The sequence below is a fragment of the Hylobates moloch genome, unplaced genomic scaffold (assembly GCF_009828535.3).
Source record: "Hylobates moloch isolate HMO894 unplaced genomic scaffold, HMol_V3 SCAFFOLD_5, whole genome shotgun sequence".
Taxonomy (NCBI): Eukaryota; Metazoa; Chordata; class Mammalia; order Primates; family Hylobatidae; genus Hylobates; species Hylobates moloch.
In genome coordinates, this window is record NW_026652280.1 from 106,507,515 (window position 1) to 106,525,023 (window position 17,509).

Here is a 17,509-nt window from a genome sequence, read left to right on the forward strand (position 1 = left end):
TTCTGAGTTAGAACTGGGTGGAGAGAAGTGGATGGAGGCCTCCTGGTTTGGAGGCAACTGTGATAGGGCCTACAGATAGAATGGATGTGGGGACTGAGGGATAGGGAGCAATCGAGGAAGACTCCTTACCCAGGTAGGAACACAGACACTGAACTCTAGACCAGAGCTTTTAGAGGCATGTTCCCCAGAACACCCAATATGCAGTGTGTGTTTGGGCAGGCGGGGGCAATGGGTAGGGAGGGATGAGTAGGGTCTAAAAATTTTGGAATCCCTATTTATTGTATCACTTCTTGAGAGTACTATATGTACATCAGCATATTAAAAAAATCTGAGATGCCCTTCGTAAAGAAAGCTGGTTAATCTTTAAATCTGTTTTCCTTAAGCTTATTTAGCCATAGGATCTTTTTTTTTTCTGTAATAAATACATAAAGAAGACTAACAATAGGAAAAGTTTCTCTAGATTTTAAAGTTGGACATCCAAAGTTATATAGGATCCTCCCTCCTTCTCTTGTGAAAATAAAATGACAGTGTACCCTAAAGGCAGAAATGCACCTTGCTTTTATGTGTAAAACAGGTTTAAGGTTAGAAGGCAAGAGTTCATATCATGTATTTGTATGGAATATTTTTTAGACGTCATTTTGGGAAAATGAAGGTCAAGTAGGAATTTATGAATTCCTTGCTTTGTATTTTATTCATCTTTTTTTTTTTTTAAGTTAAAAAATACAGGCCAGGCACGGCGGCTCATGCCTGTAATCCCAGCACTTTGGGAGGCTGACGTGGGAGGATCACAAGGTCAGGAGTTCGAGACCAGCCTGGCCAATATGGAGAAACCCTGTCTCTACTAAAAATACAAAATTTAGCCGGGCGTGGTGGCGCATGTCTGTAGTCCCAGCCACTCAGGAGGCTGAGGCAGAATACTTGCTTGAACCTGGGAGGCAGGGGTTGCAGTGAGCTGAGATCATGCCACTGCATTCCAACCTGGGCGACAGGGCAAGACTCCATCTCAAAAAACAACAACAACAACAACAACAAAAAAAAAAACAGAAATACAGGCCGGGTGCGGTGGCTCACGCCTGTAATCTCAGCACTTTGGGAGGCCAAGGAGAGCAGATCACGAGGTCAGGAGATCGAGACCATCCTGGCTAACAAGGTGAAACCCCGTCTTTACTAAAAATACAAAAAAATTAGCCGGGCGTGGTGGCAGGCGCCTGTGGTCCCAGCTACTCAGGAGGCTGAGACAGGAGAATGGCGTGAATCTGGGAGGCAGAGCTTGCAGTGAGCCGAGATTGTGCCACTGCACTCCAGCCTGGGCGACAGAGCGAGACTCCATCTCAAAAAAAAACAAAAAAACAACAAAAATGCTTTTCATTTTGGAGTGGATGGGGAGTCATCAGAAAGGGAAGAAGCCCTTTTTTTTTTTTTTTTCTTGGCCTTCAGATATCTAGTAATAGCTTTGGAAGAGCTTTAGAGACATAGCTTCTTGACCTGTTAACAGACATAGCTGTTCTTGAGCCCATCTTCCCTTCCCCGGGAGAAGATGGGCTCCTGCAGGTTCCATGGAAGCTGATCAGCTGCCAGAATCAGTAGGTGAGAAGCATTTTTTCTAAAACTACATGTGGCCCTTTCAGGCACACAGCCTCCCAAGCTGCCCCATGCTGAAGAGATTTGCACGGATGATTGAACAGAGAGCTGTGGACACATCCTTGTACATACTGCCCAAGGAAGACAGGTGAGGCACCTCTCACTGCTGGCATGAAGTCACACTTGGTCAGACATCCAAGTAAGTGGGGAAGAGGAGTTCATCAGGCCCACTCACACCTGGAAGCTGATGTCTCCTTGTGTAAGGAGGCTGAACCCCACTCTGCCCGCCTGCCAGTAGGCCCTAGGTCCTCGCACTTCTGCAGCTGGGACTGACCTAGTGCTTCTGTTCCCTGTTATGCAGAACCAGGAGCCACCACTCTCGTGACTTTATCACTTGCCTTTTCCTTTTGCTTTAAGGTTTAAAGGATTTGGGTGGGCGGAGCTGAAGAAAGAATATTCATTTCTGTCTTTAGTCATCATGTTACAATTTGCAAATCATTTTCACATTTTCACATTCTCACTGTGAGGTGAGAGAGATACCTTTCTCCCTGGCTTTATAGATAAAGAAACTGAGGCTGGGAGATATTGCCTACCTGGTCAAGGCCCAGCTAGCAAGTGATGGAGCCAGAACTTGGACCCAGATCCACTGACTGCCTATTCTGTGTTTTCGTTATATTACTAGCAGTTAGGGTTCTGTTTCTAGGTCTGTTTCCTGACTACCAGAATGGAAAGTTTTTCTCTTACCAAATTTTGGAAGACACCTTTTTTTCTGATTGGTTGAGAGCATTCAGCTTGCCCTAAAAATAGGTGACTTGATAGAGGAGGGGAGGTAGGAAGTAGTCTGGGGAAAGATGAGTAGGGGGGAAAGGCATCTAACAGTTCAAGAATTTGCACGGTTGGGTGCCCAAGGATAAGAGCCCCTGACTGCATTCCTTCCACTCAGAGTCAGTATGTCCACTTTTGTGCAAGCCTAGGGCATCTAGAAGGTTCCTGCCAAGCCACACAGCTTGCTGCCACTCCCTGGGACTTGCCAGCTTCCCTTTTCTGTTTGTGAAGGGGCACCACCGTACCTAAATTGTTACTTACTTCCCTCTCGCTTATCAGCACACACACACATATTTAGTAAATATTTTCAGCTGTCAGGATCATGCAATTTCTGTTACAACTACTCATCTCTGCCCTTGTAACATGAAGCAACCAACGACAATATGCAAACAAATAGACATGGCTGTGTGCCAGTAAAATTTATTTACCAAAACTGGTCAGATTTGGCCTATGGTGTAGTTTGCTTTATTCTGGTGTAAATTATTTTAAACAGGACCTTGTCTATTCCATTCCAATTAGCCCTGGTTTTGTAAAACTAACATGTCTTCAAGGACAAATGGTTACAATTCACAAGGCCATCCAACTTGGCTTTGCCTATATACATTCTTCTGAAAAGTGTATGTTGCATACAGTGTTGGTTGCCTGCTCTTCATCCATTGCTGCAACATTCCTTGACTTATAAAGATGGTCATTTAGCCAATCACTACGAATAAGGATTTGTCTAAGCCAATCATGGCAAACTTGTTTTCATTTGTCAGTGACTGGGTTCTGGGAATTCTAGGAGGGATATTTTTTTCTCTTTGATGAAAAGTAAGAAGCACAAAAACAAGGAGAAGACCAGTCCCTGAAGGCTCCATGGAAGCTGATCAGCTGCTAGGATGAGTAGATGAGAAACATTTCTTTCTTCTATAGTAAGTGGACTTTGTTCACTACTGTGAGTGAATGTGCTGTAAGCTGCAGTAGTCACCTGTGGTCGTGATGTGACAGGCCTGAGAATGAAAGTGGAGCCACAGAGCCAAGCCTGGGAGCACGACCACTGAACTTCTTCTGTAAAATAAATAAGACATAAATAAGAAATGTCCTTATGGCCCAAACTCCAAAAGAAGGAAGGCTGGCACATAGGAAACAAAATTTAGGATGTTCTTGTTCCTTCTGATTATTTTTCTAAGGGCCTTCTAGAATTCCTGGAAATTATTACCCCTTCTTCTTCCCAGCTTTGTCAGCTTTGTTCTTTGATTCCCCAAGGCCTAGTTGGTCACGGCTTATCCAGGTTACCACTCTCCTGCTCCCTCAGCCCCTCCCATCTCAGTTGTGTTCACAACAGGTCTGTGTGCTGATGCCTGTGTTGTTGGGAGTCTTTATTCGTAGAGGACCCCAAGACCAGACTCAGTGCCGTTTATCTCCTTCTGGCCCGTTGCTAGCCCTTATGCATTACTTGCCTTTTTCTCAGCTCTGTCTGATTGGACTCATGAGGTCCTGGGGGCAGAATCAGTCTGTGTCCCCTGAATGCTGAGCGCCCTCTAGGTGCTTAAATGTTGTTCACTTTTCACAGGGAAAGTCTTCAGATGGCGGTAGGCCCATTCCTCCACATCCTGGAGAGCAACCTGCTGAGAGCCGTGGACTCTGCCACTGCCCCCGACAAGATCAGGTACCTGGCACAGCAACTCTGCTTTGTGCAGCTAAGGGCCATGGGAACTTCTGGTTATAGGGAGGGAACCCAAATCTTAGTGAGGTAAGAACCAGGCTGTCAGTGACCGAAGGTAGATGTTTAACAGGCCCCAAGTCTCAAAGAGGTTCACAATCTTTTAACCTTTCTTTCTGCTGCACCCCTCCTACTACGTTTTGAAATTTTTATTTTTGCTTTCTCTCTCTTTTTTTTATTAATTGAAGATATGTCAAACAGTAGCCAATTATGATGTCACACTGATTTGATATGATAATAGTCCAAAACAAAGATAATTGCTTAATGGATTGTGTAGTTTGAACCACTTTCATGAGTGTAAAGAAGGTATGATATCCATAAGGCATTTAAAAATGTTGGAAGTGACAGGGTGCAGCGGCTCACGCCTGTAATCCCAGCACTTTGGGAGGCCAAGGCGAGTGGATCACGAGGTCAGGAGATTGAAAACATCCTGGCCAACATGGTGAAAACCTGCTCTACTAAAAATACAAAAATTATCTGGGCATAGTGGCACGCACCTTTAGTCTCAGCTACTCGGGAGGTTGAGTCAGGAGAGTTGCTTGAACCCGGGAGGCGGAGGTTGCAGTTAGCCAAGATCACACCACTGCACTCCAGCCTGGGGACAGAGCGAGTCTCTGTCTCAAAAAAAAAAAAAAAAAAAAAATGTTGGAAGTGGCTCATGAGCCTCCATTGCCACTTTTGGAGCCTTGAATCCAAGGTTGGGACTACAGCTGTGGAATATTATGTGTCCTAGGCACTTGCTAAGTGCGTTCTGCAGAAAAACAGCTTCACTGTTGCCCAAGAACTCATCAGATTCTCAGGCTCCAGCCTGATCTACTGAATCAGCATCTGCAGTTTAACAAGATCCCCAGGTGACTGATATTCACCTGAATTTTGGAGAAGCACTGTTGTGGTATTACAGCTAGAAACTCATGATGGCGTAAGAGGAATAGGGGACAGTGAGTTAAAACAGGAACTCTGGGCCAAGATTTGTAATAGCAAATCCTGTGAATGCCATTTCCTGTCCTTCACAGTACCTGCAATGACAGTACATTTTTTCTGGCTTTTGCCACCTTGCCACCTTCTGCCTTGGGTCTTTAGAACATCACAGGATCCAATGCTAGTCTTCTAGGATGGAGGTCCATAAATAAAATCCTTGGTCTTTCCTAAGAGATGGATACTGGTGTCAGGCAGATGTAGATTAAAATGGCATTCTTATTACAGATTAAAGCCATTTGGAGAATGTGCTGAGGGCCAAATGGGCTTATGAATATTATTTTGAAATAAACTTAACACCCCAAAACTTCAAGCTTCTCCAACAAGGAGCCCTACTAAACTCATCCCATGGCTGAGAGTAGGAAGGGCATTCATGTAGGCTGGCAGGACCTAAAGAGAGAAGAGAGGTAGGGCCTAAGCCACACATGCTCAGTTTCTTTTTTGAAACTCACCAGGGAGGAGTGAGTAGGTGGCAAGGAGGAGGCCAGGAGAGTTTCTCCGGCGGGGACCCTCCTCATGAAGATACGGGGAGTGGGAACAAGGGTTCTTCCCGTGATCTACTGCAAAGGACTTTTATACCAGGCTCAGCTGATTTCTAGATGTCACCTGGTTTCTGAGGCAAATGTGTCTTACATAAAGGAGGCAGGCCACATCCTGACCTTCAGAGTCCTGAGGTAGAGAATTGTGGAGAGCTGTTTCCTCTTGCAGAAAGCTGTATCTCTATGCGGCTCATGATGTGACCTTCATACCGCTCTTAATGACCCTGGGGATTTTTGACCACAAATGGCCACCATTTGCCGTTGACCTGACCATGGAACTCTACCAGCACCTGGAATCTAAGGAGTGGTTTGTGCAGCTCTATTACCACGGGAAGGTAATACCCCTGAGGTGGGGTTGGGTGGTGGTGAGGCAGCCTCCTGCAAAACCCACCCACCTGAGTTAGCACCAAGTCTCCCTCCTCAGGCCCAGTGGAGTCTCCCTTGGCACAGTCAGCTGTCTGAATCCTATAGGGCAACTCCTGGCTATGACCCGGGGTCAGGTAGAACTTGACAGATGGTGGCAGGATGGGGCTTGGGCCTTATCCCAGTTCTGTTACAGACTCCTTCTAGGAACAGGGTCCCCCTCGTCTTCTCCTGAGTGTCCCTGTCAGGATGTAGCCTCCTGGCTGTGAGATCTGTTTTGGAGATTGTTGATGGTATCTTTGGGAGGTGATGTGTGCTCCTGTTAGCAGCCGTGGTGTCGGCTGCTTCCTCAGGGCTGGGGTCCAGGGCAGAGGCCAGAGCACGCCCCAGGGATGAGCCTGTTGGTTCTCCCAGCTCAGGGATGTAACTCGACTGTTTCTTCCCAGTCAATTCAACACTTTTTGAGTGACTTTTACAAGCAGAGCATAGTGCTTTTATTCTGGAAGCTCACTGGGTAGTGGGGCCTTCCTATCTGTAATATGTGTGCACATGTATACCACATGGATCAGAGCCTCTCAGATCTCTGGGCTTAGCTGGAAATAGCAGAAGGACAGGCTCCTCGGTGGACCTGCTGAGTTATGTTTCTTCTGCAGGAGCAGGTGCCGAGAGGTTGCCCTGATGGGCTCTGCCCGCTGGACATGTTCTTGAATGCCATGTCAGTTTATACCTTAAGCCCAGAAAAATACCACGCACTCTGCTCTCAAACTCAGGTGATGGAAGTTGGAAATGGAGAGTAACTGATTTATACAAGCAGGATGTGTTGATTTTAAAATAAAGTGCCTTTATACAATGCCTCCTGCTTTGTGTGTTTGGGAAGAGGAGAGAGCAAGGGGTAATGTACTTTAATATAAGGTAAGGATATTTCATTTCCGTGAGTTTACTAAGATTTCTTCCTGAAAGGAAAAGGGGTATAATATTGAGACCAAAAGGATATTTCTCTATTTTGTGAGTCGGTTTCTAAGGTTAGAAGCATCTGTGTGTGACATGGGCTAGGGACATCATGACCCTGTAGAATTGTGTTGGTTTTGGACTTTAGTTCTTTTCTCCTATATTAATTTCACATGTATTGAGCTACCTACTAAGTAGTGATCATTATAAAGGTGAAAACATTCTGCCCTCAAGTTGTTGCAGTCCAGTGGGAGAGGCAGCTGAGTAAATCAGTGATACAGTGCTGTATGTTTTATGCTGTAATAGGTATTTGAGGGGCTATTTGGGTATAGAGAAGAAACTTCCTTCTCACATGGCAGGGGATGTGGGGAACAGTCAAGGAAGGCTTCTGAGAAAGTCCTGGCCTGATCTCAGTAGAGAAAGGTGGGTAGGAGTTAACCAGGAAAGCAAGAAGGAAAGCATGTTGCGTTTAGGTAAAGGATAGGCTTCAAGGTCAGGGAACGTTGCTGGGTGGTAAGATGGAACCCTGATGTGGAGACTCAGCAGGAAGAAGCAGGAAGGACACTGGGCCCCTGGTGGTTTTAGTTCCGGAAACAAATGTGGGCCCCAGGGCTCTGCAATGGCAAGGCTGGAACTACTCAACGTAAGAGCTCCACCTTTAACTGTGCCCCCTAAGAGTACCTGATGATCCCCCATCTCCTTGTCAATGTTCCCGTTCTTCTCCAGAATCTATTTCAACCCTTCTCTGATTTCAAACCACCAGTCCCTTTACCTCTCAGAGAAAACAGCAACCACAAAAGCCTCTCCACTTCCTACTATCTTAATATTGACAACTTCCATCCAGATCAGGGAGCTGAGATATCTCAAGCTCAGGTTTCTCTTCTGAGCTTCAGACACTTTTATCCACTTGGATTTCACTGGCACAAAACTTTGCATGTTAGAATCAAACCCCCCTCCTCCCAGACCTGCTTCTCCCACACACTTCCCTATCTGAATGAAAGACACCTCCACTATCCACCCAGTTGCCAAATCAGAAATCTGTCTTTGTTTTCTTTGTCTCACATTTTCCTGTGTCTAATCAGTTAAGTTTTATCAATACTACCTGTTTATTTCTTTAATCTATTCACATATCTCTATCCTCAATCTTCAGTATCCCCTTCCCATCCTCAGTCCGCTGGTTGCTGTATTTCTTATTTTACTAAGAATCTAAAAGAGATCAGAAGAAAACTTTGATATCCCCCAACACCCAACCACCAAATCTGCTAACCCAGTTGCATTGGTGCTTTTATAGCCTCCCTCTTACTAAGAATGAACCAACCCTATTCCTGTCCAAGCCCAACCCTCTAGCTTTACATTGACTCCTAGTATCTTTTTTCTGGATTGTCAATTTTTTTTTCCTGACCAATTATTCTATTAGCAATACAAATATGCTGTAAAATCTCCTGTCTTAAACTTTTTTCTCTGCATCTTTGAACTGCTGTTCTCTTTTCCTTCTCCCCTTTATAGCAGAACTCCTCAAAAGAGTTGCTACCTCTGATTCTTCCCTTCCAGTTCTCTCATGAACCAGCTACAATTAAGTATTCACCCCCACCACTCCATGGAAACTGCTCTTGTCAAAATCATCAATAGCCTTTGTGTGGTAAATCCAATAGCCAGTTTTCATTCTTCTTACTAAGCTTCTCATCAGTATTCCTAGACTATTTCCTTCACTGGCTTCAACAAATGCTTTCTTGGTTTTCCTCCAGTTTCTCGACTTTGTTGCTGCTGAATCTACCTTTTTCTAATCTGTAAGTGTTGGGGTGTCCCAGGGCTTACTCCTTGGACCTTTTTTCCACTTTTTCCCCTACACTCACCCACTAGGGGATCTCAAGAATTTCCAGTTTGAGGCCGGGCATGGTGGCTCATGCTTGTAATCCCAGCACTTTGGGAGGCCAAGGCAGGCAGATCACCTAAGGCCAGGAGTTCGAGACCAGCCTGGCCAACATGGCAAAACCCTGTCTCCACTAAACCTGTCTCTACTAAAAATACAAAAATTATTACATTTTTATAAAATTATTATATTTATGGAGTACAATGTGATGTAATCCCAGCTACTCGGAAGGCTGTATATTTGTGTGTCTATTTATGGAGTACAATGTGCTTATAATTCCAGCTACTTGGGAGGCTGAGGCAGGAGAATCACTTCAACCTAGGAGGCGAAGGTTGTGGTGAGCCAAGATCGCGCCATTGCACTCCAGCCTGGGCAACAAGAGCGAAATAACATCTAAAAAAAAAAGAATTTCCAGTTTTAAATACTTACACAATGTCTCCTAAATTTATACCTTCAACCTAGACCTTTCCCTGTGAATTCCAGTCTCATTTCCAACAGTCTAATCAATGTCTCTATTTGGATGTTTAAGATATACAGTAGGTATCAAACTTCCCATTGTCCACAATAAACTCTCAATTTCTGTGCCTTTTCAAACTTACTCCTTCCACAGGCTTTCCTATCTAGGTAAATGGCACCACCATTCACCCTGTTGCTTTGGCCAAGAACTTTAGAACTGCCCTCGACTCCCCTCTTTTTCTCATATCCTACCTCTACTACATCAGTAACTCCTGTTGTATCTCTCTTCAAACTATATCCAGAATTGACCATGTTCCAAGACCTCCATTGCTACTGTCTTAGTCCCAGTGTCATCTTTTACCTGGATTATTGCAAAGGCCTCATAACTAGTCTTCCTGTTTCTGCCCTTCCCTTCTCTGCCCATCTATTCTCAACACAGTGTTGCTTTTAAAACAAAGTCAGATCATGCCACTCTTATGCTCTAAATTCCCCATTGGTTTCTCATCTCAAACTAAGGGCCAGTCATAATGCCCTCATCGTCCTATGACATCTCACTGCACCCCAGCCATACTAGCCATCTTACCATTCTTCTGCTTTTTTTGTAATAAAAACTTTTTACTTTCTTTTTAGTTGACAGATAATAATTGTGTATATTTATGGAGTACAATGTGATGTTTTGATATATGTATGCATGAGGGAATGATTAAATCAAGCTAATTAACATATCCATCACTTCATCTACTCATCACTTTCTTGTGGTGAAAATGTTTAAGATATATTCTTTAGTAGTTTTCAGGGGTACAGTCGCTGTGGTTTGAGTGCTTTTGCCTTCTCTAAATTTTATGTTGACACTTAGTGCCCAGTACAATGTTACTGGAAGGTGGAGCCTAATGGGGATGTTTAATAGATTAATGCCATTATAAAAAGGGCTTGCAGGAATGGCTTCCTTCTCTTTTGCTTTTCTGCCATATGATGACAAAGTGTTCCTCCTCTCTGGAGGATGCAGCAACAGGCACCATCTTTGAAGCAGAGAGACCAGGCCCTAACCTGCTGGTGCCTTGATCTTGGACTTCTCAGCTTCCAGAACCGTGAGAGAATAAATTTCTGTTCATTACAAATTACCTCATCAGTGGTATTCTGTTATAGCAACACAAAATGGACTAAGACAACAGTATACTGTTATGAACTATGGTCACCATGCTGTGCCCTAGATCACAAAGATTTATTTCTCCTGTTTAACTGAAACTTTGTACCTTTTGACTAACATCTCCCTTTTTCCCATCATCCCATCCCATTCTTACTATCCTTGAAGATGGAGTATGCCAAGTAGCCCTGAGCCGTGTCCTCACCTCGGGGTGAGCACAAGTTGTTCCTGTGCCTGGAATGCTCTCCTAGACATTTGCGTGGCTAGCTCCATCTCTTCATTCAGATCTCAGCTCACTGTCATCTCAGAGAGGCCCTCCTTGCCCTCCTTCTACCTCCTGCCTTAGGTACACTCTGCCACCTTCTGTCATGGGCTGAATTGTGTCCCCCCTAAATCCATATGTTGAGATCTTAACCCCTAGTACAGTAAGTCCTCACTTGATGCTATCAATAGGCTCTTGGAAATGCCGACTTTCAGTGAAAGGACATATAGCAGGTCCTTGAATAACATTGTGTTTTGTTAACATCGTTGCCTTGTAACACTGATGAGCAAAACAGTTGGTTCTCTAATATGTTGTTTCACTTAAAGCTACAGTTTCCAATAACCTATCAATGATGTTGAGGACTGAATGTACCTCAGGTGTAATGTATTTGGAGATAGGGCCTTTTAAGAGGTAAAGTAAATGTGGTCATATGGGTGGGCTGTAATCCAATATGACTGGAATCCTTATAAGAAGAGGAAATGAGGACACAGACACAGAGGGAAGATGACTATCTACAATCCAAGGAGAGAGGCCTCAGAAGAAACCAATGCTGCTGACACCATGATCTTGGACTTCTAGCCTCTAGCACTGTGAGGAAATAAATTTCTGTTGTTTAAGCCACCTAGTCTGTGACACTTTGCTATGGCAGGCCCTAGCAAATGAATACACTTTGTCCTGTCTTTCCCCTGCCCTTCGATATTTATCAGTGCTGGACATTACATATTTGTGTATCTATATGCTTATTTCCCTGACTAAAATGGAAGCTCCATGAAGGCAGATTTGCTCTTGTTCACTGATGTGTCCCCAGCACCTGGAATAGTGCCTAGTGCATGCCAGTGCTCAGACACTTGGACATTTGAATGACACATCCCCTCTGTCACTTCTCTCTGGGGCCCAAGGCCACCGTCCTAGGTTACCACAGTGGCTTCCTAATGGGCCATACCCTCGCTTGCTTTCCATCACCTCCTGAGACCTGGCCCCTGCCTACCTCTCCAGCTTCACCCCTCACATATCTCCCTAGCCAGACCTATAGTATGTTTTTAAAAAAAAGGAAATCGCACATCTCTGGCCTCTTTACCTTGGCGCACATTTTTCTATCACCTGACCCCTGACACACACTCCCTTTTCCTGTCTAATCCAATTATCTCTAGGCCTCCTGTGTTTCTGTTTGTCCTTCAATAGAAGGTTGTTTGTCTTGTCTTTTATTGTATTTCTAGAACCAAGTACAGAGACTGTACAAAGTGGACCTCAGCAAAGATTTACTGAATGAATAAATGAGTTCAGAACGCTAAGACAACTCTTCTGTTGGCACCCAGGTGGCTTCTATGCACTCTCCTTCCACTCACCACTAGAGGGAAGCATGGAGTAAAGGACAACACCAAGGCTTTCTCTGGGTTCAAATGCCGACAGCGTATTTATTTCTTTGCAACCCTTGGACGGGTGTTTCTGAGCCCGTTTTTCCTCTTATGTAAAAATGGGCATAATGATACGTACTAATTAGGGTTGTTGTGAGAATTAATTAAGGAAACGTATAAGTGCCTTCAAGTATTCTTATTTTCCCTTTTCTCTTTCATCTCACTTCCCACGAGATTCTTAACTGTGGTAGGTTTCGCAAGCCAAGGGAGCCTTTGGGGATGCTCCTCTGCAGGCAGCGCCCCGTCTCCGCCTGCCCTTCCTGGGGCACTGTGCCTGTGTGTGCAGGAGATTTGTACAGAACCCTGGCTCCCTCACTCACCAGTTGTGTGACTGTGGGCATGTCACTTAATTTCTCCGAGCTTCCATTTTCCCAACTATAAAGCGGGGAAGTTAATGTTTATCTACTTGATGATTTGTCCTGAGGATGGAAAATAGGGTGTGAAAAGCTCTGCATAAATTCCTAACCTGTCCCTGCCTTGACTCCTTTCTCTAAGGGGCCTCAGGTTGCTGTTGAGGTTTAAAGAATTCCCACAGGAGGCTCTCACCCGTGTATGGCAAAGTGAAAGTCTTCCCAGGACGGAGGAGAGCCAGGCTTGCCAGGGAAGGCCGACTTCATCTGCGGCTCCCCTGATAGCTCCTCCCGAGGGCCTCGTGGCTTATCTTACAGAGCTCTTGGCTCTGGCAGGCCCTGGGATGAAGGACTGTCATTAGACAAGACCCTCCACTGCCGTGTGCCTATTCCCCTGTAACAGTTAGTTCCACGTGGATCGTTGAAAACTACAGCAAGGGGACAGAAACCCTGAAGGGCCCAACTGAAGAGGGAGGAGGAGAGAGTTCCCGTCCCACCCTCCTCTGGTCCTCAAAGCACCGGGACCTGGCGTGCTGACCTGTTTATTTTCATTGTAGAAAACTCAGGTCTTTGTCAGTGGCACCTGGCACCCCTTTTCCTCAGCTGGAATCCTCTAGGGCACCGCCATCTACCTGCAGAGGAGGCTGGGCGGGCTGTGGGGGGAGGGGTGGGCTAAGGGCACCTACCCTGTCTACTACATGCCAGGAAGGAATCATTCTCCAGCTTTGGGCTAGAAGGTGTCCTGGGGCTGCTAGGCAGCGATGAGTCTCTTCTGCTGGGTGGGGAATTCCCCGGGGAGATGGCTGTGTGCTCTGTTCAGACCCTGCCCTCTAGTGGCCAAGGGGACTTCGCAGCCCGGCCCCTCCCAGTCCACCCTGCCAGCCTCTAAAAACCTGACCCCTGTCTAAGGCTGGCTGGAGAGAACTGAAAAACACTTTCCCCAGTAAAAAGCTGGTCTTCTCAGGATTCCGCTCGCCATTTGGCCTTTAAATAAAATGTACCTTTTCCTGAAGAAATTGGGAGGGGGGCAGTGGCCCACAGTCACCATGTCTGAGAACTCAAGAGACCACTGATCTTGGAGTCATGTGCTCTGAATTCAAGTCCTGCTCTGTACCCACTACCTGTGTGACTTTGGGCAAGTCCATTAACTTCCTGTTGATAAGCCTGTATATCTTTATTTGTGCAATGGGACTCTAATATAGCATCTCCCTCATGGAATTATCTTAGGAATCACGTAGATTAGGTATGGAAAGCACTTCCTAATGTGAAAAGTTATACAAATATAAGCCATTGCTCCTGCTATGCCAGAGGATCCTCTTTGTGGCTCCTCCGGAGCATTCCTCAGGGCTGTGGGCAGTGGGTGCCTGGACCTACATGGATTGCCCCTGGGTGGCAAGATCTTGGTGGCTGAAGACTAGGCTGTTTTTAGGGGTGTTTAAGCCACAGGAAGGATGCTGAAAGAAGCACCTACCTTGGAGATAAGAGCCAAGGATTTGGATTCCAGTTTTACCACTTTACTGGGCCCTGTGACCTTGGGCAATTCCTTTAGCATGGCAGAGTTTCTGTTTATCCACATGGAAGGATGGTGATACTATCTGCTGGGGGTGGGGGCGGGGGATGTAAGCAAAATAACCATATGAAAGGGTATGGAAGGCGCTACCTCCTCAGATACAAATTTTGAACCTATATCTTCTTGTAATTGGGGCTTAAGGGAACTAGGGTCTAGCAGCTTACTGTAAGCCAAGAAGTTTGAGTAGCTCTGTGTTATACAGAGATTTTTAGAGAAGGCAAGTATGTGTGCTTTGAAATCAAAGGTACAGCTAAGTCAACCAGTAAAGGGAGTGTGCCAGGAGGCTGGGGCCAGTGTTAGTAGAGCTGTTTATATTGGTAGGAAAGCAGGGCATTTTTGTCTGAGGCAAGCCTTTCACAAAAGAAAATCCGGATTTGAGAGAGATTAAAAGTCTCAAAGGTAAGGAAAAGATGTAAGGAAATGGCCTGCACTGAATCACTGCAAAGGACAGTATTCATCAGAGAACTGATTTGGAAGGAAACAGAGTGTGAAATAGCAGCAAGGCTTTCAACTCTGGGCACCGTGGCCTTAAAAACCCAAGCAGTGCTTCAGAGGCTTGCCAGGACCCAGCCTGGGAGCTACCTCCGGAAAAGCAGCTGGGGGATGCCCAGAGACCACAAATTGCTGAGCTTGGGAGGAACTGATTGAGTGTGTAATTAAGGGGAGGGTTGTATAACACTTGGGTAAGTAGAACTTGATGGGGTCAAACCAGCAGGGCTTTTGGGAGATGAAAGAGCAGTCCCTGGAGCTGTTAGTAACTGAAGCCAGCTGCATAAAGGTAGGCACAGCTTACCTGGGCCTTGCACAGAGAAGGATGGAAGAGATCAAGAAGGGGAAAGGTTGAAGGAATGGTTGTTCTCTAGGTCAAAAATTCCAAAATGCTGAATACCTCAGGGGTTCAGTTCTAGGAGTAAGGTAACATTATAGAACAATGGGGACATATCCCTGGAAACTGAAGATCAGAGCCTGTGGCTTGGCGGAAGTCATATAGCACCATGGAGATTTAATGGATTCTGAACTGCGATTGTACATCTTGGCCAGGTGGCTCACACCTGTAATCCTAGCAATCTGAGAGGCTGAGGTCAGAGGATCGCTTGAGCCCAGGAGTTCGAGCAACATGGCAAAACCTCATCTCTACAAAAAATTTAAAATTTAGCTTTACATGGTGGCAAGTGCCTGTAGTCTCAGCTACTCATGAGGCTGAGGTGGGAGGATCACTTGGGCCTGGGAAGTCAAGGCTGTGGTGGCCCGTGTTCATGCCACTGCACTCTAGCCTGGGTGACAGAGCAAGACTCTGTCTCAAAAAAACAAAAACAAAAGCAAAAACAAACCACTGTATTTTTCTGTGCCACACTGATGGTGAAGACTGGAAGGTAATGGTTTGGACTATAAAGGGAATGTCCTTTGATCATGTATGGGGATCAGGAAAGGAAATTGTTCGCAGTATATTTGTGGACAAGATGGGTATGTATGGGCTGGATACTGAAGCAACTAGGCATGTTCACCACTGGTTAAATTACTGGAGCCCCAATCCCTGGTATACAAGGCCTCATGGAATGGGCCCCCTGCCCACCTCTCCAGCCTCATCCTCTACCACACTCCCTTTTGCCCTCCCCCTGGGTCTCAAGGAGTTGGCCCCCTCTTGTCATTTTAGATCTCAGCTTAAATACCACCCTCTCTCACGTGGGAATATATGTGTATACATATATATTTAATTGAGTGTTTATTTCTACAGAGACACAGTAGAAGCCCAGTGGTTAAACACACAGGCTCTGCAGATAGACTACCCAGGTTGATGCTGCATCCTTTAGGATCCATATGACCTTGAGCAAGTGACAACTTCTCTGCATTTTAATCTATAAAATGGGAACAAGAAGAGTACTTACCTCATAAGGCTTTGTGAGGAATAAACACATAAAGCATTTAGAACAATGGCTGGCACATACGCAAGCTAACAAATATTAGCGATCATTTGTTTTTAAGTGTTTATTATCCCCTGTAACCTTCTCTGCAAAAAGCAGGAACCTTGTCTGGTTGGTTCACTGCTGTATGCAGTGAATATGCTGGATGCTATTTGTAGATCATGACCTGGCATGTAGTAGGGACTCAATTTGTACTTACTGAATAAATTTGCTGAATTAATAAAGAAACTAATTCAGTGGTCAGCTGTTCTTCAGGGAAGTGTTCCATGTTGTATGATAGGCCTTTGCACTGTTGGACACGTTTTTTTCAAAGATTTGCATAAAATACAACTGAGTAAAGATACAGGGTGCAGACTGGCCACATTTACTGAAGACCTACAACTGGGGAAAATCACTTACTGGATGACTAATTGAATGAATGAATAAATGATAGATGTCTTAGATATATTTGTACTGATATCAGTTTTAGATCCTAGGCCAAATATTTTAAGATGAAACTTAATGGAGACAAATGCAGAGTTCTGATCTTGGGGCCTCAAAATCAGTTGCCCACAACTGAAGAGGAGTTTTAGTGAGGGATTTGTTCAGTGTGAATCAATAGTATGATGTGTTCCTCAAAATCCTAAATGTGCAATGGCTATCCTGATACTGGAATGAAGGAAGTGATGTTCCACCCTGTAGAGTTCAGAGCACAGCCAGGGAACTGTGCTCAGATCTGAGAGCCAGACTTGATAGCAGAGCTAGACAAGCTTGTCAACTGGAGAAAGACCATCAAGAGGAAGGGATCAAAGAGACAGAGGGCATATCAAATATTTGATTTATGTGGGCACTGAGGACCACACGCAGAACAGTATTGTATAAGTTGCAGGGATGTATAGACTTGAGATCAACATAAGGAAAATCTTTGAAATAATCAGAGCTGACCATGGATGAATTGGGCTACCTTACAGGGTTCTTTTACTAGAGGATTATAAGCTTACACTGGCATTTAGCCAAAGTATTGTAGAGGGTCACACACGGGCCAGTCCCTGCCTACCATGAGAATCTGAAGTTCTAGGATTCCACAGCATCCTTCATTCTCTGCGAACAGTTTGAGTCAGAGTCAGGCCTCATTTTGCTTTTCATGTGGTCAGGGATGGAGTTTGGTCCTCTAATTAGATGATTCTGAACTTTAAAAGCAGGAGGAGAGAAGTGCTTGAGAATCTGGTGACCCCAGTGTAACCCTATTAAAGTGTTGCTGTTATCCCCACCTTGGGCTGGCTGGGCCTGGGGACTCCAGGGATTAGTAGTGCTTGAAAATGCCTTCCTGCTGTGGCCACCACCATCCCATCATGGAATTTCCACTGTGGTGCTTCTTTCTCCATGGCTTTTCTGTGCTACCTTTCAGTGCCCAGGAGGGCAGCAAGAGGGGTCCCTGGGTGTCCCTTCTGAAAGAAGAATCATGATTTTCTGCTTCAGCTAGAACCCTCTTACTGCCCAGCTGGTGTATCTTATGAGCTTTCTAATTTACCAGAGCAGCCATTTCATATCTTTTTGCATTACAGCCTAAGGCATCTCTCAAAAATGCTCTGATAACTCATACTAGGC

The 17,509-nt window shown here is 45.2% G+C and overlaps 1 protein-coding gene across 3 annotated transcripts in view; it reads left to right on the plus strand.

Annotated features, from left to right (window-relative positions):
• Positions 1-17,509, plus strand: part of ACP6 (acid phosphatase 6, lysophosphatidic) — a 43,433-nt gene that overhangs the window by 16,383 nt on the left and 9,541 nt on the right. For 2 of the 3 annotated variants that reach the window (XR_009213638.1, XM_032151635.2), the window contains exons 7-9: positions 1,629-1,729; positions 3,959-4,054; positions 5,792-5,957. Coding sequence is in view for 2 of the 3 variants with exons in the window: in XM_032151635.2 (XP_032007526.1) it covers positions 1,629-1,729; positions 3,959-4,054; positions 5,792-5,957 (363 nt within the window). In the remaining variant the exon portion in view is untranslated. Of the gene's footprint in view, positions 1-1,628; positions 1,730-3,958; positions 4,055-5,791; positions 5,958-6,638; positions 6,838-17,509 lie in introns of those variants that run through there. The other variant, XM_032151634.2, reaches the window with a different exon arrangement.